We start from the raw sequence: 22,962 nt of genomic DNA, 5'->3' as shown, positions 1-22,962 counted from the left end.
AGCAGGTGAGCGCCCACAGAAACACCTGAAATGCACCTAAGCGGTGTAATGCAAGGGAGAGCGATGGGACTAGGAGAACTTTTGGTTCTCAGGCAACATGGATCTTTTCTCGACACAAAAAAAGCCTCCAGACCAGCACACTTAAATTTGGGTAACGATTTGACAGAGCAGAATTTGGTATAGCGTAAAGATCTCTGCGCTCCAGTACAATCTCCGATCTGCCACGGGGGCTTTTATCAACTGTTTCTGAGCTACAGACTGAAGCAATCAATGATTTTAGAATTTGATTCTGACCTTTGGCAGCAAGAAAAACAGAGCACCAATGCTGTAAAATAACTGTTTGCATAGTACACACAGACTTTTTACCCATGTCCTGGGATTTCTCTATTTAGTGGCATTCAGCAGCTCCCCACTCATGAGATGTCCTCCCACCGCTCTTCTCTACTCACTGGAAAATTATTTAGGCCATGAATATGTCCCACTGTGTGCTCACAGGAAAAACAGTCTCACAGTGCACAAGTAACTGCAGAAAGTGGCCAATTTAAATAAAAAGACATCAAACAGAAACTTGTAAAGATGAGGAATTTTATTTTATTGACATACTATGAGGCAAAACAAAATTGACACCATACAAAATAACTTTATAAAATATCATTCACATCATTATTTTGTCAGGAATTACAGCATTCTGAGCGTGTTACAAGTCTTGTGTTTTGAGGTGAAAAACACTATGCTAGATCTTTAGTATTAGTTGTATATATACAGTAAGAAACCAAAACAGAAACTGTTAGGTTTTTCATGAGTTTATTGCAAAAGTAGTGCAAACTATTTTACCTTGCAAGCTGTAAAACAAACTTGGAAAAGGACCCACCTAAGCTTAAAAACATGACAATAAATGCTCAATTTCACAGCCTTTGAAGCTTCCTTCAACAGTTCTCAAAAAAATTCCCCATCTCTGCACCTTTTTAGATTTTTACTGACTCGGAAACGAAGAAGTAGACAACGCACCTACACTAGCAAGCGGCCAGAGAGCAGGATGGATCCTCCTCCGACATGGGGCGCAACTCTTACCAAAGCCAGCATTTGGGTAATTCGGCACACAGCGTGGCTGAGCCCATGTCCCACTGCTTCTCCATCACCCCCAAAACATTGACCAACAGGGCAAGTTTGGTCAGTTTGGTTTTCCTCCGTTAATAAGCTGCCCCTCTCCACACTCACATTTGAGAAAGGAGTCAAGAAAGCAGTATGAGCAAAAAAAAAAAAAAGATTAAGAATTAAGAACATGTATTGTCTTGTTTCAGAAATATAGTATCCTTTTCCTGAAGTCTATGTAAAGCATATTTCCTCATGGTCCCCCTCCCCCTTGCGTACACAATGCAGGGCAAATCCCATCCCGAACTACTGCATGAAACCAAGGAAGGATACTACATTCTACGAGATCAATAGAAAACAACGGTCTAAAATGCTACCAGGGTCCCCCAAAGCAAAACAGGTAGCTAGTAATCTACTAAAAAAAAATAAAAGCAAACAAATGCTACATGAAAAATGTTAAAGGAACAAAATGCAGCATATTCAGGCTCTTTTTTTTTTTTCTTGAGGTACCTATATAAATATTACCTTCTGCCCAAAGTACTATTTGTTTTGTTAAAAAACTAAAGTCCTTATCATGAGCCAATTGCAGGGCATACATTATTATTGAGAAAGTGCAACCATGCTGATAATTTATATGCAGCATATTAAAGGATGATTAGGCTTTAGAAAATATAGCTTAAGTATAGACCTGATGGAGCAGTTTTATAAAAACATTTAACAGAGGCATTTTCCTTTTGTTTGAGTCTCTCTGCAGCAGAAAGCCTTAGGAAACAGCTTTGAAGTCCTGCACGATGGAATGTCAGCACTTTTACAATTCCATATATAGATTTTTCTTTAATATTTAAACTAAATACAATTTTACAGAAAAGATTCCCCGTCTGTATTAGGTACTGGTAAAAAGTCGATTTTTTTTTTTTTTTAAACTTCAAAAAATGATAGCATATCACAACTTAAAATTTTCCAAAAAGGAATTATTTTTAAGTAAAAAAGGTTCACATAGTAGAAAAACTTACACATAGTTGTAAACTGTTACATACAAAACAGCGGAAAAGTCAATGACATTTTATTCCCTTACCCTCACACACGTATCCCTTCATTTTATATATATACATGCACACACACACACACAAAATTGTGTACTATAGGTGTGTGTATAAATGCATATATAGATAGATATACACAGAAATGTATATATCTAGGGTCAGGATTATATATTTCAAAAAATTCTTTATTGGCTATTTCTCTTTGCCTAGTTCTGCTGTGATACTGTACATTTTATGACTTGATACACTGAAAAATATTTTAAAATTTGCTAAAACTATGTTTTGCGGCTTTTTTTTTTTTTTTTTTTTTACTTTGTGGTTAAAATTCATTTGCTGTTTTTAATTAAGAATATGACTTTTGATTGTTATGCACTGGGAAAAAACACAAAGGCACAAAGAATAAAACTCAAATAGAATATTGTTGTCTCTGAACAATAAACCCAGAGGTTTTGGTTCGCAGAATGCTGCCTCCAAAGAGGTCAGTCATCACACGCAGTTTGGTCGCTTTTGCCAATCTCATCGACAATTTGAGTAAATAGCACCCAACTGTTTAAATGAGGTAGATCCAAATCGAAAAAAAGAAAGCTGGGTCCCCAACATTTTATTTGCCTCTATTTAAAATGTTTTAAGGATTATATGTCAGTCGTAAGAAGTGGAAACGATGGCACTATCTGAAGCAAGCACAGAACTCAAGAACAGCTTTTTTCGATGTAAATTTAAAATCACAATCCTCCTTCACGCAGAGATTTCCTAGCAGGGGGAGGGAGGAGAATATGTTCAACAACAACAACAACAAAAAGCTGAGATTTGAGAAAGCCTGTTTTCGGTAGACTGCCAGAGAAACGCCCAAGAGCCCAGTTCCTGTAGAGCAACAGTGACAGCCAGTGCCTAAAGAGGTCAGTCACAGTATACAGATCTACAAGTTTCCCTTTATTTCTCAGGTGAGAAGACTTCCTTTTCTACTAGTTCAGCTCAGCTTTATGGGAACATCCTACTCTAATTAAACAGTATTTTTGCATACTCTGAGAAAAATCTGACAAATTTATCGTTTTGTTAAGGCTTAATTTAAAGTGGCATCGCCACACAGCATCATGCAAATGTTAAACTACGTTATCAAGATACATACAATGTATTTAAACTACACACACCTACGTGAAACCTCATCGTTTGAGTAACATAAATTACTTACAATCCATGGAGTAAATTCTACAACGCCGTTGATGCACTTAAAAGTCAGTCGAGGGTATTTCTGTGTCTGCTTTTTGTATTACAAGTGCTACTCTTACCCAAACAGCACTACATCATTTATATATTGCAAGCACAAGACATTTTAATACAGATGCAACACACATACAAACTAGTCAACATACATTTAGTACCACTTGAAATGAGGCCCTTAACATCGTATCTTTTCTTTTTTTTTTTCCCTTTCAAAAAAATAGCAAACTTTAAATGGTTATAAAAACATTCTGTTTCAAGGGAACATTTACACTATGAAATTTCTGAACTGATTTTTGGTTCTTTTTCAGTTATTTTATAAAAATAAAAAAAAAATTGAAGACTATTTAACAAAAGATTAAAACCTTAACAGATGTCAGTTAAATCTGCAATGTACCAAAATTAAGGGGAAAAAAAAAATTGATTTAATCAATACATTCTGTTTTCCATCTCACCTTCCCGAGATCAAGTTAACCACTTTGCTGCACAGAAATCTGGGACTGGATCTTTACTTATGAACTGCCCTAAATTTTGAGATTTTTGTGACTGTACAAACTAATGAAGTACTGCGGAAGCCAGTGAAATTGTGCTTATTATTTCAGCAAAATACTGCCTTTATATCTTCTATAAACAGTCTATAAACAGTCCTGCTTTCCTTTCACTAACGTGTGTGTGTATACACATACACACATAGGGATATACACACACACGTACATATTTATATAAAATCTACTAAGCTGTATCAACAAATTACAGGAAACAAATAGCAACACTCTTCAGGATAGCACATAACTTTGCCAGATATACTTCCTCACTGCACCTAATTTAAAATGTGATTTTCCAAGATACGTAATTCTGAAACTTACTCCTTAATGGGTTTTTTTGGGTTTAGGTTCCCCCCCCTTTTCTTTCCCCTCTGAACAAATGCCTTGCTTTCCCAAATGGTCTACTGGTAATTATTCCTTAAGTAAACTTCCTTGAGGAAAAGCACATAACATCTAACTCTTCCCTTCCATGTACTCAAGTTATTTCTACTGCCCAAAACCAGGTAATAAAGAATTGGAAAAATGCAACAATCTCTTGGTGGGAGACGTTCTGGGGATTCAACATTGACAGACCACTGAAGATCAGTTAGATTCAAGTCAGTCAGGCAATTAGAGACATGTTATTTACTTTACAGTAAAATTACAAAGTTGTCACTTGTAAATGAGATGAGCAATTTAAGGGCTCAGTCTTGTTAAGTTCCATGAGAAAACATATCAGGAACAAAATAATTAGGGTCGATATGTCTTATATTTTTATAGCACAGAAACAGTGGGATCTGAGCATCTCATAGTTGATGCAGAATTAACTTTGGTGAAATCTAGAAACAAACTTCTTTGTATGTTATGTTGATACATGATAGGTTTGATCCTACCCACAGCACATGATCAAGTAGCTGAGATTTTGGGGTGCCCCTAAAGCACAGACCAGATCAACTTTGAGTCAAGTACAAGGCAAGCAAAGATGTGCAATTTTATGTATACTGGCATGAGTGAAGCTTCCTCTATTCATGGATTTAAAAACAGGAAAAGCTGATAAATACAGAATAGAGTCACGTTAAATGTTTTGGGGTTTTTTTTGTTTTGATTTTTTGGGGTTTTTTGTTTGCTTGTTTGTGGTTTTTTTCTTTTTTTTTTTTCTTTTTTTTTTCCCCCGACAGGAAATCTAACCTAATAAAGCAAATACAAAGAGCACCAGCCAGGGGATTATAAACTCCCAAACTTTCTTGCTGTCCTTTTCACAATTCATGCTTGCCAAGCACATTCAAAACACCATAAAACGGCCAGAAAAGTTTAAATTTATATTCCTAGGCTTGCTCCCAGGTTAGTCATATCTGTAATCCCTGATGATGATTAGATAGTAGTTATTCCAGCAGGTATTTTAGTCGTGCTTAAAGAAGGGGGAAAAAAAATAACAAAACTAAAGCAGCCCAGTACAATAGCACATCCAAAAGGTGTGGAAAAAAATAACTAAAATCTGTGCACTCTTAAGAACCACGTAGAAATGAATATGTCCTTTAATACAGATTTGTAATGCAAATACTAGGCTCTTCGAAACAACATAGGTAAGTTGTTTGGTTGAAGAGCAGCCACAGGTAGTTTTAAGATGCAGCCGTTGAGGCAGTGCGTGGACAAATTCAAAGCAATTACTCTTTTAAGGATATTTAGATGGGAGGAAGGGAGTAGCCAGCCTTCATCTTGTGCTGTGGGTCCACTTTCTTAGTGCTGCCACATGCAAAACTCCCGAGACTAGCTCTCGCCAACCTCTCACACCTCCAAATTCGGCGAATGCCCCTGTCCTTGTTCCAACCAAGTCCAAAGCCCTCTGATACGGAGAGCTGAAACCAGAAGTCAACTTGAGGGAACTGCCTACCAATATTCCGCTTTTGGGGAAGAGGCCAACAGACGTGTGCAGGGTGGGGGATCTGCGAGGGGCTGCGCCACAGCTCTGGCTGCACTCAGGGGCCCCTCACAGGGAAGCCAGAAGGAAAACCAAGACAGTATTATTTAACTGTCACCTTAACAAGTGCTTAATTAGCAGTTTTGCAAGAAAATGTTTCCCCTCGCCTCCTTATCTGATTTCCATGAGGGACAGGGTAGCCGGCATAGTGCAGATGGCATTTCTCTTCTGTATAGGCCTGACAAACACCTAGCACATGGCTCTTCAGTTGCTTAAATTTCCTGATGCTCCTTTGGGTTTGCAGACCTAGCTTAGAAAGCACACACGTTAGTCTTGCCATTTTACAAGGATATGCTCACGGAGAAGTGTGTTCAGCACGCCTGCACAGTAAAACCCCTTCTAGGCCACAGCAACATCAATAGTGTTTACAAGATGTAGTGAAATATTTTCTGAAAAGCAGCTATTTACCCTAGAGCAAAACCCTATACTTCATGCTTTTGTTAAATTATAACTGAGAACTGAACAAAATTTTCAGGATTTTACCCTGTTCAGTTATTAGTGAGCTTAGTTATTCAGTCACTCACCATTGCTCAACAAGAATTGGCTTCCAGAATGTCAGAACTTCAGCAATCCTCCTTGCCAACAATAAGCTTCATTAGTGTCTACGCCCAAAGATTAAGATAATGAAATTGCAGGTAGCATATAATGCCAGCAAATTTGCTTCTGAGATGCCAACGTTCGTAGCATAAAGCCCAGTTACTTTTAAATAGAAAAAAAAAAACAAACAAACAAAAAACAAAACAAAACCAAACCTATAACACTGCTATGAAACCACACCAGCACGTTGTGCTTAAACAGGTAGTATTTCTGTCAGCAGAGTGGTTAATTATAAAATGAGGAAGCTTGTTTGGATTCATTGTAAACAAAATACGATGTATTAACACAGTTTTCTACAGTTCCATTTCATGTCATTTAAAGCACCTTTAGTCTGCGTGCACTTGTTTCAAGGTTGAGTTACGGCCAAGGCTTTGCACATAACTGACACTAAATACTCACAATATGAACATACTCAAGTTTGGGGCTGTTTTTTGGTGTTTTGTTTTGTTTTCTTTCCGCCCATTTTAAAGTTTATCATGATCTGAGCAGGGAATACAGTATTTTCACTGTTACAGTCTCATGTCAACTTATCTAAAAAATACGTTTAAAAAAATATTCCAATACATAATTTTTGCCTCAGATTCAAAATATATTTCAAGCACCTTCATGTCATTTTCAGTGAAAGCGTGACATTTTTCAGCCAATAGCTAAAGTATGAAAACATTTTTAATTTGGAACCAACAGTATACAAACTCAGCGAGTGAAGGGACAGGTTATAGAAGGAGTTGCTGCTATCGAGTAACCCTGCACAAAAGCGAACGTGCCAGATGTGCATTTGCCTCGCCATTTCTGATACCTTCTTAATACCTTGCATCAACACAAGCCACATCTATGCTTTAGGAAGACAGAAGGAGCGACGAGCAGCCGTCCAAGATCACAGTATGGCACCGCTATTTCTCCAGCAAGAAACAAAACAGTAAAAATACAGTTCTCGTTTGGGAGCATTTTGGCTGCTTAGTAGTAGGTTCACTTTAAAAATTAATTCATCTGCAGAGGAATACAGGAGGTAGCCTTTAACTGCATCTGCTTGCTAACTAAAGAGTATTACAAAACCACCTTTTGTAGTTATTTGGCCAAGCCATTACATTCATATTAACACTTCAGGCAAAGAAACAACATAGAAAAAGCAACTGAAACACTAAATGAGATAAAATGAATTACGTGCCACACCAAGCACACACACAAAAAAAAACCTCATATCCTTCGGATTAAAACCATCTCGGAGGAATGCATCTTTCCGGACATTAACCCTCAGAAACAGGAGGCAAAACATGCTGTTTCACATCCTAACGCTAGATGATGGGGCTGGCGTTTGGGTCTCTCCTGTCCTCAAGGGTTACTGAAGCAAAAGGGTATTACTGATGGATAGGAGATTGATGGCTTTCTCATGTGGGCAATCAGAGAGGCAACACTATTTCTTAGTTCAGAGCACTAAAACATCCACTGCACTTGACAATCCCTCACCCACAGAGGGACAGAGAGCAAGACATTGTAACTTGGATCCCAAATCCCTATTATTCCACTGATTCTGCCACACAGACAGGTTCTCCTTCATATGACACAAGAATCAGATGCTGAAAGAAGCAAGGAAAACACGTGACAGCTACAGTCCAGATATTACATTAATGCTATTAGTCATCTAACAGTGATATCAAAGATCGGCATTTGAACGTTGCACATTAGTAGCTTAAAAACTGCCTTTGTATCTTTACGGTGTGGGAAAAATGTGCATAGAGGAGAGAAGGAAGAAATATTTTATAAATACAGATGAACCCTAAATATTTCCACTGTAATAAAGCAACTGTGCCCTTGGATTCATACCATAATGCAAACAAAGTATAACAACATTTAAAACCAAAGCTCGTATCTCAATACTGTAAAACATGGTAGTATTCCGAAAAATACAAGAACAACAAGGAATGGTATCCACAGCATTTCAGTATTCGCTATACATAGCACTATTTACAGTATTTTTAAACAGCTACAGCAGATGCAAAAAAGAAGTCTTACAGTAAAAAGGGAGTTGAAAAAAAATAATCAGTGCAATTACCTTCTACTTGAAGTTTTTCTTAGAAAAGACTGCATGTATGCATCAAGAAGCATGTTACCAAATGTAATACAAAAATAAAAAAATGTACTGTCCTGCATTAGAAATTGAGAAAGCCACGCTGGCAGGACAAATACACAAAAAGAGATGCTACTGTAGGAAAAGAGTATTAAAAAAAAAAGAAAAAAAAAGTGATTTCCTTACATTGGTATCGAGTGTGAAACATACTGAGTGAGAACTTTTTTTACATTCCTTTATTTAATGTGTAAAAGATCTCTTTTTTTTAAAAAAAAAAAAGTCCCTTATGGGTTATCTATGCCACCAGAGATGCTTACTGGATTACATCAAGAGGCAAGTATGTCCATCTAAACCTCCAAAGGTCCCAGTCCCGCATTTCTAGTACTCATAGTTTTGAATAAGCGTGACCTGCAGAATCAATTCTCACCTCAAAATCTCAACGTTCTTCCTCAAAAAGAAACAATCTGCATGTACACTAAAAAGCCTAGAGCAATCCACGAAATTTGACTGGGGGGGTCATAGACCTTCCTCCTATCCTTGCTCTCAATTAAATTTTAGAGATTCATTGGCATGAGAAAGATTGCGGTTTCTACAGGTGAGACGCACATGACCACTGTATTTGAGGAACCCACTGCTGCAGTAAAGAAAACAGCATTGGCAGCAATGCACAAAGCCCTCCAGATCACCATCTTCTATTTAATAGAAAGCCTTTGTGCATGTACACGTTAAGACTTTGGATAAAACCTTCAGAAGCATCTTAACTCAATTAGAAACGTCAATCTTTTCAGAAAGTAACCTGGGCACACAAAAACCTAAACCCCCACACCTACCCTTCAAAAGTTTAAATTTAAAATCCTCGTGTAAATATTCTCTCTTGTTTTAGCTATAAAAATGAGCTACTAACATCTGAACACAACTTATGTTAAAAATGGACAAAGGCTGCAGGAGTTACTGATAGAGTCAGAATTAAAGCTAAACCTTCGCAACCTTTTTGCTTTTACAATCAGGGAACATTGCCTGGAGGCTTGGATGAAGATCAAAAATATTTATTATGGATTTCTTGGTTTAAGCATAAAAGTTTCCTGTAAATTTTGCATGCTGGCTCCAGCAGATTAAGACACAACACCTTTCCCTAACAACTCACCCAAAACCTGAGAGATCTAGAAACAAGGAAATTAATATGCCAAAGTTTCTGTAACACGGAGGATCATTGATTGTAATTCAGCAAGCCAAATATGGTTACTGAAATATTCTAACCCAAACCAAGGCAAAATAAGGAGTTCTAATAAAAACAAGTGATCTCACTCCGTACATCAGTGCATATATACAAACTAAAAGATTGCATAGGGCTATCTTGAATGCCAAACTTGTATAAGGCAGAGACAAATCCACCTACTTCCAACATTTCACAACAGGACATTTCCTCTTAGGATTGACTCAACTCTGTTTTCTGGGGGCTCGAAGAGGTGGAGTGGACTTATTATAATATTCAGCCACTGGAGCAGAAATTTCCAAAACTAAGCAAACCGAATTATTGCATTGTATCTCCTACATAAAAAAAGAAAAAAGACAACTTTTAAGTATTTTATCTTTGTCGATATTATTTTTCGCCTCCCAAGAGGAGCATTTTGCACTTGCTGCTGCTGGCTTTTGGGTAATTGCTACAGAACCACGTGCTTCGGTAGGGCTCGTTGGAGATGTCTGGTCCAGCCCCCTGCCCAAAGCAGATCCAGTGAGCTGAGACTGCCCAGGGAGCTGTCCAGCCAAGTTTGAGCCTCTCCGAGGACAGAAATTCTACAACCTGCTTCAGTCTTTGATAGTGTTACCATTTCCATAAAAAAAACTTAGAGGAAAGAAATCTGTTTATCTCTCAAGCACGCTCTTAAAACAAAAGAAATACTGCAGTACTGGCAGTGGTCAGTTTGTCCATCACACCGCTCATGCCTGCAATGGGAATAACATATTTTTGTTACCAGGGTGCAATTACTATCAATTTTCAGACTGCTAAGCACCAGGATCAACTGCACCGACAGCCGAATTGAAGCAAAGGTCTTTGCCAGGAACATAACGGAGAGCAAGAGGAATGCAAGGGATGAGGTCCTACCCAGTGCTCTTTTGCAACAGGAGTCATGCAATTCCTTTGCACGGGCTGGGAAAAAAACAAAACCAAAACCAAAACCCAAACAACTGCCAGAGGGTAACGCACATTTGGTTATTGCTGACCTGAGCTGCATAGTGACTTAGTGGTTATAACTGTCAACCTCAACTGTGACTTCAACAGCAGGAATGTGTGAGAGAGAGACATCTTGAGCTTTGTGTTTACCTGAGATATTGCTGTTCTTACAAGACACATGGCAGGTAAAAAAAAAAAAAAAAAGAATTTTAAGTGTTCATGGTGTTTTTTTTTTTTTTTTTTTTGACAGGACACATTTCTGAATACATGATTTAATTAAAAATATTCCCAGAAAGGCAGCTGCTGGACTTATAGCACGCTGTACTCTTCAAAGTATATACTTAATTTTTTTTTTTTAAAAATGCTTTAAATTATTCACTAATTCACCACTTGCAGGGGGTGGGAGGTGAGGGGAAAGGAGGGAGAAATCAAGCCATAAAGAATTAGCAGTATTGGAGGCTTAAAAAGATCTGTAAAAGATAAAAATGTCCCTAGCCTGAAATGCATATAACCATCCCAAGTTCTTCATACTCAGGGAAGGAAAGCTATGCAAAATTTCTGTTCATTCCAAAAGGATACACAGACAACAGCTACTCTCAGATTAAGGGTCTGCCTAATACTCCTTTTCTTACAAAAAGGAGTTGTTGGACTATTCCAGCCCAAAGAATACATCCCAAATAGGATGCAGTGAAGTCCCACAGCCAGCTTCAGAAATAAAATTTGAGGTCAAGACAGATTCTGCCCTCCTCACCCCATCTGACGATGTGTACAAAGTCATTTATTCCAAATGTGCGCAGAAAGGAAAGAGGAGGATGAATTTCACATCCAAGGGGTCTCTGCATAAACAAACTCAATGGTGTCTTAAAATGGTTGATCTTTTTCCTATTTGTTAGGAATAATTCATATAAAAAAATAATTCTTATATAAAACTCTGCCAAATTAAAATCTTCACTGAAATCTGAAACCTCTCAAGCGAATGCACAGAGAAGTGCAACATACCCACCATGGAAAGGTTTTGCAGTTTAGCAGTTCTTTAGGAGATATATACAACCTGGTTGGAACACAGAAAGATAGACAATGCGACCTGGAATTTGCTTTCTGTTATACCAGCATAATTTAAAATCTGGATTTACATAACTGTGACCAAGAAGAAAATCTGACCCAGCAGCCTAATCACCGAATTAGAATAATACAATTAATCGATTAAGAGATTTTACACTGTTATTTCACCTAAACACCACCGACAACCAACACGCTGCTACAAGGTGAAGATCTGAACTTGCACAAAGTTATGTACCTAAAACTCTTTATGCAGCAAAGGTTGGGCATTTTCTAGCTTATCCAACAGCAACTGGTTATAGTCTATCCGCTATATGGCACAGACCTCTGTGCTGGTTAAAGCTGCTCGCCCGTCTCAGTGGCTAGAGGTAAATATATTCAAAACAGCAACTGAGCATCTGCTAAGAGAAAAGGGAAAAGATGAAGCAAAATAAATCAGTGGAAGAGAATGAAATTTTAAAAACCTGCCTCTTAGCATGTTATTTGAGTTATCCTATGAAAAATAAACAAAACCAAGTCAGCATAAACAAGTTTCCTGGGCTTTTTCCATTTTCTTCTAAACCTGCTTGTGGCATCATAATTAGTGCAATGGTTTACATATGAATTATGGTTTTTTTATGAACCCAGTGTGCAAACTAACAGAAGCGTTTGTCTAATAATTATCAGTTTTAATTAATGCTTCTCCCAAGAGAATGGCAAAACTCTCACATTTACTATTGACCTTATGCATAACGAAGAGAGTTTCACCTCCCTTCATAAGTAAACTTCAGTTTCCTAAGATTTATCTTTACTGCATAGATTCTCTGACTTTTGTCTAAATTACAAACAGTGAGCCACTCTTCTCTATTAGAGCTCCTGCTTCACCAATATTCAACATATAAATAAAATACAATTGTTTTGTGCTTGAATGAACGTAGAACATTGGTCTCGTGTGCGTCTCTGAACAGCACAGGTAAAACCTGCTATGTTGTGTGCACGCTTAAAAAGCCTTTCTACAAATTACAAGCTATACAATATACACTGTATGTATCTCTGAACTCTCACATCAAAGTCAATTGCATATTTTTGCATTTGAGTCGTAATGTCCCCACAATAAGGTTTTAATTTCTAAATCCAAAGCATTCTTGATATGTTAACAGAAGTATAATGAGCACTCCTTAGTAAATAAAAATAAATAATAGCATCTAGTCTATCACATTAATACTGTGAAACATATATAAAATTTACATTAACTCAAACAGTGAAAAAGGATTGTACTGTATTTATCACCACAGACCCGTATTCTTTAGAGGCTTTGGAAAGTAAGTGTCACAGTCCTGTATGACAAATTCTAGTTAGCTGTCAGTATGATTTTAAAAAAATTCTTTACAAATTTTTTTTTTAAATGGCACATTTTCTTTTGCCAATCTAAGTGGACCTATTAAAAGCTTAGGTACAAGTTCATTCTTTTTTAAAATTCTTCTTTAGTCTATGAAAAACATTTTCAAATGCAGCACAATAAAAAAACATTCAAGAACAAGCTTCAGAAAATACATTTGCCCTTAGACACACAGAGAATAATCTTTATAAGACAGTTGAAAACCAGAATTTTGTCACTCTTTTCTTTTGAAAATAAAAATTTTGTAAATGCATCTAGAATAATCAAGGCTTCATAAATAGTCAAAAAATGCTTTGCTTTCCTTTGTATTAAAAGCTAATTCACAGCATTTTAGCCCATCAAACTTTAGTATGAATTAGATCTTTCCAAATTATCAAAAGCAATTCAATGAATACCAAACTGAATGAGGAGTTTTGTGGGTTGGGTTGTTGTTTTGTTTTGTTTTGTTTTTTTTCCCCTAAGCCCTGAGATCACAGCTCTTGATTTAATTATAAAATATGGGTCTGTTTTATACCAAGCAGCTTAGAGATTTTTGGCAAACCACATTTCCAACAATAGTGGGGTTTGGTACAAGAATGCAGTTCATAATCAAGTCTGAAATTCTGGACGGAAGGCTTTCTTGCAAATGGGAAAAAAAAAAAAGATGCATAACTCATTGCTGGCTGTCACTGTAGCTTGGGCAACTCTTGGTCTAAGTGCAGCTGGTCTCATGTGAATCCAACTCTGTATTGTACTGAGTCGCTAAACATTAAAACATGTCAAGCAAAGTACATAGTGCGCAACGTGTCCTGATGAACTTGAACTGCTTTAGCAAGTGCTTGATGATCTCTGCCATTACTCTGACCGGAAGTGTGGCTTCCTTCAGCACTGAAAAAGAAGGGAGGTGGGGGGGGGGGAAAGGAGGGGAGAAGAGAAACCCTATTTAATCTGCCTCTCCTTGCATATAAAGTTTTCGTATCATTAATTTCTTCTGAACAGAACGGTCAAAAGTTAATTACCCTTAAAACACCACTGAAGTTCTGAAACAGAAAAAAAAGCACAGAAGCATACAGAAACATCTACTTTTTTCCACAAAATAATTCAGTGGTAAGACCAAATTTACCCTCAAACTGCTAACTGAGGATACTACTGACCCCAGAATTAACAAGCCCACTTCCTGCTTCCTTTCAAATTCTGTAATAATTCAAAACTATGCAACTCACCTATCGTGTTCTTTATCCACCAGATGATACCTGGCTCTGAAGGCAACCAGATGCGCATAATATGCTGGTGCAGGGATGGAAACAGAACGAGTACAGCGTACGTACGTATGACACAGCTGGTAGGTAAGAATCTGCAGTTCATCTGAAGAGAAACGATTGTCATCCCAGAGGACATGGTAATGAGAAGGTCTGCTTGTTCCCTGAAGGCAGATCACACAGCACGTCAGCATTTATAAAACACTTCTTTAAATTTCCACCTCTGCAGGTGAACTGCAGTATAACCATCCGCTTCTCCAAAAATCACGTGAGCAATTCTACATTCTCCAGCAAATTTTTCCTTTAAAAAAGCAAACAACCTCCCTCCTTGCTCCCCATATAACTAATCCCTTTGCATTTTTGGATGGGATTGCATTTTATAGAATTTCATCCCTGTTACTGAAATTAAATGATCTTACTGAAATGCACTTCCATCTTGTGAAACTTAGACCTGACAAAAAGCCATCATATAAAGTAGTTTTAGGCAAAATATTAATAGCTAACAGCAATCTAACTTGTGCCCCTATTGAATATACTTTTTTAGGCAATATCAAATGTTGACTTTCAATACTTGTTGATTAATAGTTTCTGACTGGGAAGAAGAAATCACAAGAAAATGTGAAACTACAATGGTGCTATCTAAATGTATTAGTTGTTTCCTAGGAACTGGATGCACATTTCAAGAGAATTTAATGCAAGAGGCAGCTCTGTAAAATAGTCCAAATACCTTGCTACCATTCAAAAGAGCATACAAACAGGAGAGAAGCATAATAAACTAAATGCACAGGGTGTGTGCTGCTTATCTATTTAGTTTCATTATTTCTTTCAGTTTTTAACAATGATGGAAGAGCACTGTGGATGGCACAGATGAAAAGCTGAAATACACAGATGGAAGTTGTACCATTTGTCTCCTGTGTAAAGAATGCAGGAAATACCAACAGCCAGCGTTATCTTTGAAAGTTACCATCCCACACAAAATGCTGTACCTGAATACCAGCATGACTACACAGGTAGAAGTCAAACTCTGACGGATGGGTGATTTTTGTGTCCACTGTGGTACCAGCTGGAATGTTTCCGCTTTTTCCAACCTGTGTGAACAGAAAATGCAAATATAGTAAGGCACACACAAAGTTTTTTCTTTTCAGCTGTGTAGTAAGGAAAAGACATAAGGAAAAAAAATCTGCAAAAAGCAAAAAGTCAAGACAGAATGAACAAAACTGAAATTTTCTTCAACTGAAAGTCTGGATTGTCTCTACTACAGAGGAAAAAACACCACAAGCTGCAAAATCTTCTTAGAAGTTACCTACAAAGATTAGCTTTTCTGATCAATGTAAAAAGAATTTCCTGCAACTGATTTGTCAAATTCTTTTAACCTTCCCGTTCCAGGACAGGTTATTCCTCTGTAACTTTTCTTGTTTATACCTGAAAGAGGACAATCCATAGTTGTAAGACAGGCCTCTCCTTCCCTCAAAAACAGTTTATATCAAAGCAGAACTTAAAAATACTCCTTACTTTAAAACAATTTAACAACTGTAATCGTAGCATGTTATCAATACAAAAAGCACCTTCACGTCAGCATTAAAAGTTATTAATTATTGCCTTGAAACCTAGTGGGCTTCAAATGCTTACATGGAGAAGCCTGACAGAAGGACAAAGAACATGAAAAACCCTATCTGTGAACAGAGGTTTGCCATTAGGAACTCTCCATTTACAGCAATGACTCCATCCTAGACTTAGGAGTCTCCTCTCCCCCAGAAAGGTGGAATCAAGTATTTCTACATGTATTTCACACAGATGCAATAACAACTATGAAACACTCATAAAACAATTTGAGATGTTCAGCACTACAAAGAATGTGTTGTGACACTTGATATGCCCAAACTGAACTCCACGTGTTTAAGACATTAGACACCTAAGATACCTTAAAGGTAGCATTAATGGAAAAGAAAATATTCTTGAAGTGTAGGTTTCACCTTACCTAACAATGTCAGTGTCCATTGCGCAGGTGTCTACATCTCAGCTGGTAACCCAAGAGTCACTCTATAGTCAATGGCAACCAAATCAGTGAACTCACTAGCGCTAGAAGCAGACGAAATGTGCCTTAAAGTGCGTTGGGAATACTAACCAGATCTCCATTTACAACAGAGTGCCTGAGATAACTGTTCCAGATGTAGACATCTACATTATAAACCCGACACTACTCAGATCAATCTCAACCCTTGAGGATCTTGAGACAGTAAAAAAACTGAAAAGAATCCTGAAAACTTTGATGATGAGCTTAAAAAAGGATGAACAGACTTGTTGAAAGGCATGTCCTGCTGACATTTCATAAAAGCTTCTTGCCAGTTTATTATATGGGACAGAAAATGAAGGTTTTCCTTTCCAGGCAGAAAGATCTCACCCACTATGTTATGTAAGTCTTCAAACAAGTCTCTTACTGCTTAAATAAGCAGTAAGTAATAGGTAACTTGGCTGCCTGCTAGATACTTGCCAGTCACAATTAGAACATACCCGTTCGTTTTTATCTGTACAGAAGAGTCTGGTGTGATGCCTTTTCTGCACAACTATAAATGTAATTCCAGGCTGGTAATCCTTTTCTAGTTTAATGCATGCTTCTCTGATAGCCAACAATTCATGATGGAGAACCTGAATCATAAACATAAAGATGTATGATAAATATGAAAGATAGCTATCTTACAGATTACTCTTATTTATGTACAGATTACTCTTATTTATCATGTTCCTTCTTGCATTGTCACTCAGAGTAATGAGATGTCAAAGCATGAAGGATCAAACTTTAATTTCTTCACTTAATGAGAACAAATTAGATCACCAGTTTCCTAAGCCAGGCGAGAGCTGGTTCCGCTCAGCTCCAAGCATGAGGCTTGGACTAATAAGCTGTATGTCAAAATCTTTTTAACTGCCAAATACAAATGAACATTTAATTAGGCTGTTGAATATACAACAGCCTAATTATTTTTCAGACTAGTACAAGGGATAAAATCCAGAACTGCTCAACTGCATGCTCTTTCCCAGCTTTGTGAACTCTCATGCTGGACTACAGGCATCAATAAAAACCAAGAGAGAGGGAAGTGCAATAAAACAAAAAGCAATGATTTGGGGTTTGTGTTAATTATAAATTAAAAATTCAGTGAAAAACACTAATAAATAGGAAAAAAAAACCAAAAGTTCATACAAAGATTATTTTATTAATTCAAGTTTACTAAGTGACCTTTACTCCCTTCCCCTTGGATTTTGAGAAGTTGACTAAATTCTCTATGTTTTAATTTACATATAGAAATACTGGAAAGGAAAGTGTATGTAAGTATATTTAAAATATATAGAAAAATATTTCATAAAATATGGTACTTATAAGCAAACAAAATAAATACAAGAAAGTATTTGTTGAATTTTATCGGGAATGAATTAAAAGTGACAGTATGAAAACACAGCATTTATTAATCCTGGTTAAAAAAGCAGGAAAATTAGCTTACACTTAGTTTTTCTTTACTGTTCAAGTTCTATGGGATATAGTTTGACTATCTTGCATAGGTCACAGATATTGAACATAACTTGAGTGCTAAAACTATACTTTATCATTTATAATTTTGCAAAGGGAAATATTTTAAAAGGGAAAAATATTTTTAAAAAGCTCATGAAAAATATGAAAACACCTTCCCTGCTTGGTTAGAATACAACAGATTTGTTGAGGGAAGATTTGTTGAGGGTATACTTCTTTTCATAACTCCAACTCCATAAAACCACATTACTTCCAGAAAACTACATAATCAAAATAAAAAAAACCACCAAAACACCCAACCCACCTGTTGAAACTGCCCCTCAGAAACGCCATCTCTGTAGAAGATTATACGAGTTGGTTTAAATCTGGTTGATTTGTAGAACTGAATAAGCAACTCCCTGACCATGGCAGCCAAATCTTGAATGATTTCTTGGCGGTGTTGCTGGACCCGAACAGTGGCACAGTATCGATTAGGATGAGCATCCATACTTCCTACAACCTGTTGAAAAAATACTTAGTATCAAACCAAAGTTAAAAGCGCTTTAATAAAGGTATTTCATGAAGATAATTGCATTTTAACAGTGTGTTGTAAACTAAGGGGTTGACCTAGCAAAGATGTAGTCAAAATCATGATGTGCTTGGAGAGAGCTTTGAGTTTAGTCTACCCATGGTAACAAACCCTGCAGAAATGGAAAATTTATTTTAAATCTAGAAGACTGATTTCCTATTTGCACCTACAAACAGTTAAAAAAAACCCAAATACGATTTGGAGCACTGATACCATGAAACCATTGATTTAGTTAGGACTGCAGCATAGGAATTTGAACTCCTGAAGACCAAGTGCTTTTCTGGGACACTGTGGATGAATCCATAAAACTGAAATGGTGAGGCATCACAGAAATATCCACACCAAACAGACACTGCTCCCCAAGGGAAAGGATTTTTCTGTTTATAAAACATCAAAATTCATCTATTGTAAAAGTGGCATGGGACTTAAAAATAAACAGACAAACAAAACAAATCCAAATTCCCTATGTCAAAAATCACAGCTAAGCACATCTCCACCTGGTTTTGCCTGGACATACGTCTGTAACTTTTTAAAACAGGTATTTGTTTATTTAGCACCACAGGCTAAGATACTGCACATACTGTCACCAAAGACCTTTGTTATTAAATAAGCCACAGCAGCCATTACAGGTGTTTGACATAAAGCAAGTCAAAGGCCTTTCCTTGTATTTAAGGAGTACATTTCCAAGAGATTACTGCACTTTTTGTGTTGTCAGGAGGCCTAGTTCCCTATCAGTAATGGATAAATTCTTAACATTTTTAACTGCTGAAAAAGCAGATTTAAACATGCACCAGCTTATTACAGGTTGCTGATAAATATTAGCTAATAGAAAAGCTCCTCTGTGTATTAGCAGCTCAGGCATTTTACAAACTAATACACACATTTAGGTAATTAGTATCAGAACAAGCTCTCCAAAGTTTCATTAGATTCCTGCAGAAAAATAATTTATAATACTATGATTAGGCAATCAGAAGAAATGGACCACAAAAGAATTGAAAGCAATAATTGAAAGCATTAGAGCTGAGCAGCAGCAGAGAGCAGGGGTTAAAGATCAGTACACAATTTACTCACTGCAGCAATGGAAGGCTTTTTTCCATCTCCAGCTGGTGGATGAGTTACATCTGCACCAAGGAATATCACAGGCTGTTGAAATACTGGTGGTCTGATAAAGAGAAAGCAAATTTGTTAAAGCAGCAAGGCTAACACTTAATAAAACGCATTATAACTCAAGTAAACAGCGCTCTATAGTCTTGCAGTGAATTAGTCAACAATTTGCGCTTGATCAGAGTTCGTCACTTGTACTGTGACAGTAATTAGAAGTCCTGATTAGGGTTCTCATACTAAATGCTTAAGCATATTTTTAAAGCATAGCTAATTGTTACTTTTCATTAAAAATGAGTAAAAAAAAAAAATTCTTTTTTTAACTTGGAGAATTGCAGCCTTTATTAATTAGACCACAGAAAAGAATAAAAGTTGATTCCTTAGCATCAAATAGCACCTGAGAAAATTAAAGAACTGTGCACATATACCGATGCTATGATTTTGTTTCTGAACAAAAAACCAGCGATGGTAAGGAAGTACAGAAATTGTGGCTATCATAGGTATTATTTTAAAAGTAGATTTTTTTTTTAAAACTATGCTTCAAAGTTTTAAACAAACCTTTAAGTTATTAATCCACTGCATCAAGAGTAGAATACCCAAACACTACATTGAAAGTTTTAAGCTTCAACTCTATTCCTTAATAAAACAATTTTAAACAGGAAATCTTAGGCCACCAGAATTTTTTCATGTGTATGTGGGTGTGTGGGGGAACAGTTATGTAGATAGATTAAGCTGTTTTCAGACCTTCTCTAAAAAAGGAATTTGAAGGTAATTATAACAATGTAACTTACAATGCAATTATACAAATAAATAGCTGTTCTATTCCCATCCCCTCAACCAACAGAAAATAAGAGAGCTCTGTTTTAAATACCCAAAACCTGCTCTTTTCCAGAATGCCTAGGTGTTGTGTGTAGTTGTACCATTTTTTTTCCCCCTTTACTTAACTCCATTTTCATGAATGCATAGTTTATTGGTATAACGAGCAGAATTCAACTTTCTGGCCACACTATTGTCAACACGTGTCACTTAACAGAGACCTTATGTTTATGAATCCAGCATAAAACTACTTATATGGTGTATTTCTGTTTTATTTCCACAGCAGTATCTTGAACTCATTTTTGAAAAATAAAACCAAAAACCAACAAAAAAAAACCACTGTGCCTTTTTGAAATGCATGCTCTGTAATATGATGATTTTTATTTGCTTTAATAGGGGTCTCCAACAAGCACATTACCCAGGCTGAGTAGATTTAGTTCAATAAACAGAATTTAACAAGATACACAAAATCTATATCCCTTCTGATAATGTATTCTTTTTTTCCCTCCCTAAGTACTTGTTGTTGGATTATTTTTCAGCAGCTGCCTTGTGACTAGCCTAAATACGTCGAAGTGAAAATTTGCTTATCTGTGCAAAACAGAATGTTGACTTCTTTGAAACAGGCTTCCAAGAATGATGTAGCAGGTTATTCCCTGAGCTCTCTCTACAGCTTGAAATGCAATGATTGTAAAAACGCCATCTTTTTACTGACGTAGAAACCTAGTCGTTCATTTTCATTAAAGTAACTTTATATATCTTCATGCTAGCCTTCTCTATCCTGCACAGGTAAGACAAAACAAGCTGTATTTTATTCATTTTTCCATTAGAATTTCTTGTCACCGATTTTTCAATAAAACTGATGAAAAGTTTCAATCTTAGAACATTTGTTTTAAAATGATACACAAACCAAATTTAGTTTTTAACAGCAGGTTTACAAATAAGAAGATATTTATTTCACTCCCACTCAACTATATGCAGGACTTCAGTGACATGTCAGATACGGAATTCAATAGTATCAATTTAACTTCACAGAATATAGTCACAGTGTAACTAAAACTTTTCAATGTAATACTAATAAGAAATTGCAAGGTAAACTGGACCTGGAAACCAATTAAGAGTTCTGCTCCCAGCTCTTGTTTTTTCTTAGATGTCTATGTAAGTTAAGACATACAACAAAATGAAGACTCTTGACCACAATTAAACTACAAAGGAAAAGGCATTACTATTCAAGATAGTCTCTATTTGTTTCTGAAAACTCAAGGCAAATAAAATATTACAATTTTTTCATTCAAATGAAAGTTGTACACTTCAATGGTCAAATTGCAATAACAATATTTTTATTATACATTTCAACTGGAACAAGTATTCCTCTCCAGTCTTCGTAACCTAACTTTTGCAGGACTATTTATTAGAAGCCAAAAGATAGTTCATCTGAAGAGTCACTTAAACTATTAGTGCTATGACTACAGATAAAAGCACCCTGTTATGTTAATATGACACGTTCTCTTTACAATACAACATCCTCTTCCTCTTTGAAAGATGGCTTACCTTCCCTGTGGCAGTAAAATATTATTTACGCCTCCTAATTTGACATTTATTTTTAAGCAAAGGTTAGACAGAGTTTGCGGAGTTGTTCTTTGCACATTTTTCATCTGAACGCACTGCGTAGCCATTCCCAGCACAGTGTCGCCAACACGCTTCACCTCCGCTGCAAAACGAAGAAAAACACCAAAAAATATTTGCATATTGCAAATCAAACAATGTAGGGGACGTTAATTCAGTGACAATTGACTACACCTAGAGTTTTAGAAAAGTGGTCGTTAAGCTTAAAGAAACAAGAAACCTAACCCCCAAACCCAACCCCAGTCTCCAATAAATCTCCTCCCAGTTCTGTACTGCTCCACCTGCTGACAGTGCAGTAATTGGTTCCTAAATATAACCAAAGGCACCGGTGGCTTATTTTAACTAAGATTTTTTTTTTTAAATTACACTAATTGTAATTTTAGAATTACAGTGTTTTATCACCAGCGTGTAAGAACCTTTGGCTAATGAAGTAGGTAATGTGGATAATATTAGGATGATGAGCACTCATTTCATTATTAACACTGGACTAGTAAGGCAAACTTAGTAGTAAGGTGCTGAGTAACATTCAGCCAACCAGTTTATCACTGCAAATTTATCACTTGCTAAAAAGCAGCCAGTTTAGCAAAGGATGGCCCATAGAAACTCCAAAAGAAACTCATTAAGAACTGTACTATTCAAAAGGTTAAAACAAATCCTATTGTTAACAACAAAATTGAGACTTAAAGGCTTTAAGAGAGCCATACTCTTACACTCAGGAAAAGAAAAAATTTAAGCTCCAAGACAGGCTCAGAGAAGGTGTAACCCCCCTTTGGCAACAGGAGAGGGAAAGAGGCTTTTTGAGGAGCAGGGTGAGAAGAGGAGAAAAGACAAGACTGTAGGTATAGGAAGTGCAAGAGTACGGAAGAGTGCAGGGAGAAAATGATAATTAGAGAGGGCAGAAAGAACTCTAATTAAAGATAATGACACGGAAAGCAGATGAGAGTGGTACCACATCCTCTCAGTGGTTAA

At 36.6% G+C, this 22,962-nt stretch overlaps 1 protein-coding gene across 4 annotated transcripts in view; it reads right to left on the bottom strand.

The window, feature by feature from the left end:
* Positions 1-568: 568 nt before the first annotated feature.
* Positions 569-22,962, bottom strand: part of AGO2 (argonaute RISC catalytic component 2) — a 62,961-nt gene continuing 40,567 nt past the window's right edge. For all 4 annotated transcript variants that reach the window (XM_075141092.1, XM_075141093.1, XM_075141094.1 and 1 more), the window contains 7 exons: positions 21,919-22,078; positions 19,525-19,615; positions 18,190-18,384; positions 16,877-17,011; positions 15,352-15,453; positions 14,330-14,529; positions 569-13,994 (listed from right to left, as the gene is read on the bottom strand). In XM_075141092.1, the coding sequence (XP_074997193.1) occupies positions 13,886-13,994; positions 14,330-14,529; positions 15,352-15,453; positions 16,877-17,011; positions 18,190-18,384; positions 19,525-19,615; positions 21,919-22,078 (992 nt within the window). In that variant the 3' untranslated portion in view covers positions 569-13,885. The remainder of the gene's footprint in view (positions 13,995-14,329; positions 14,530-15,351; positions 15,454-16,876; positions 17,012-18,189; positions 18,385-19,524; positions 19,616-21,918; positions 22,079-22,962) is intronic.

This window comes from Calonectris borealis, chromosome 2 (assembly GCF_964195595.1).
Source record: "Calonectris borealis chromosome 2, bCalBor7.hap1.2, whole genome shotgun sequence".
NCBI lineage: Eukaryota > Metazoa > Chordata > Aves > Procellariiformes > Procellariidae > Calonectris > Calonectris borealis.
The sequence above is the reverse complement of the archived record's forward strand: the minus strand, read 5'-3'. Positions and strand labels throughout refer to the sequence as shown.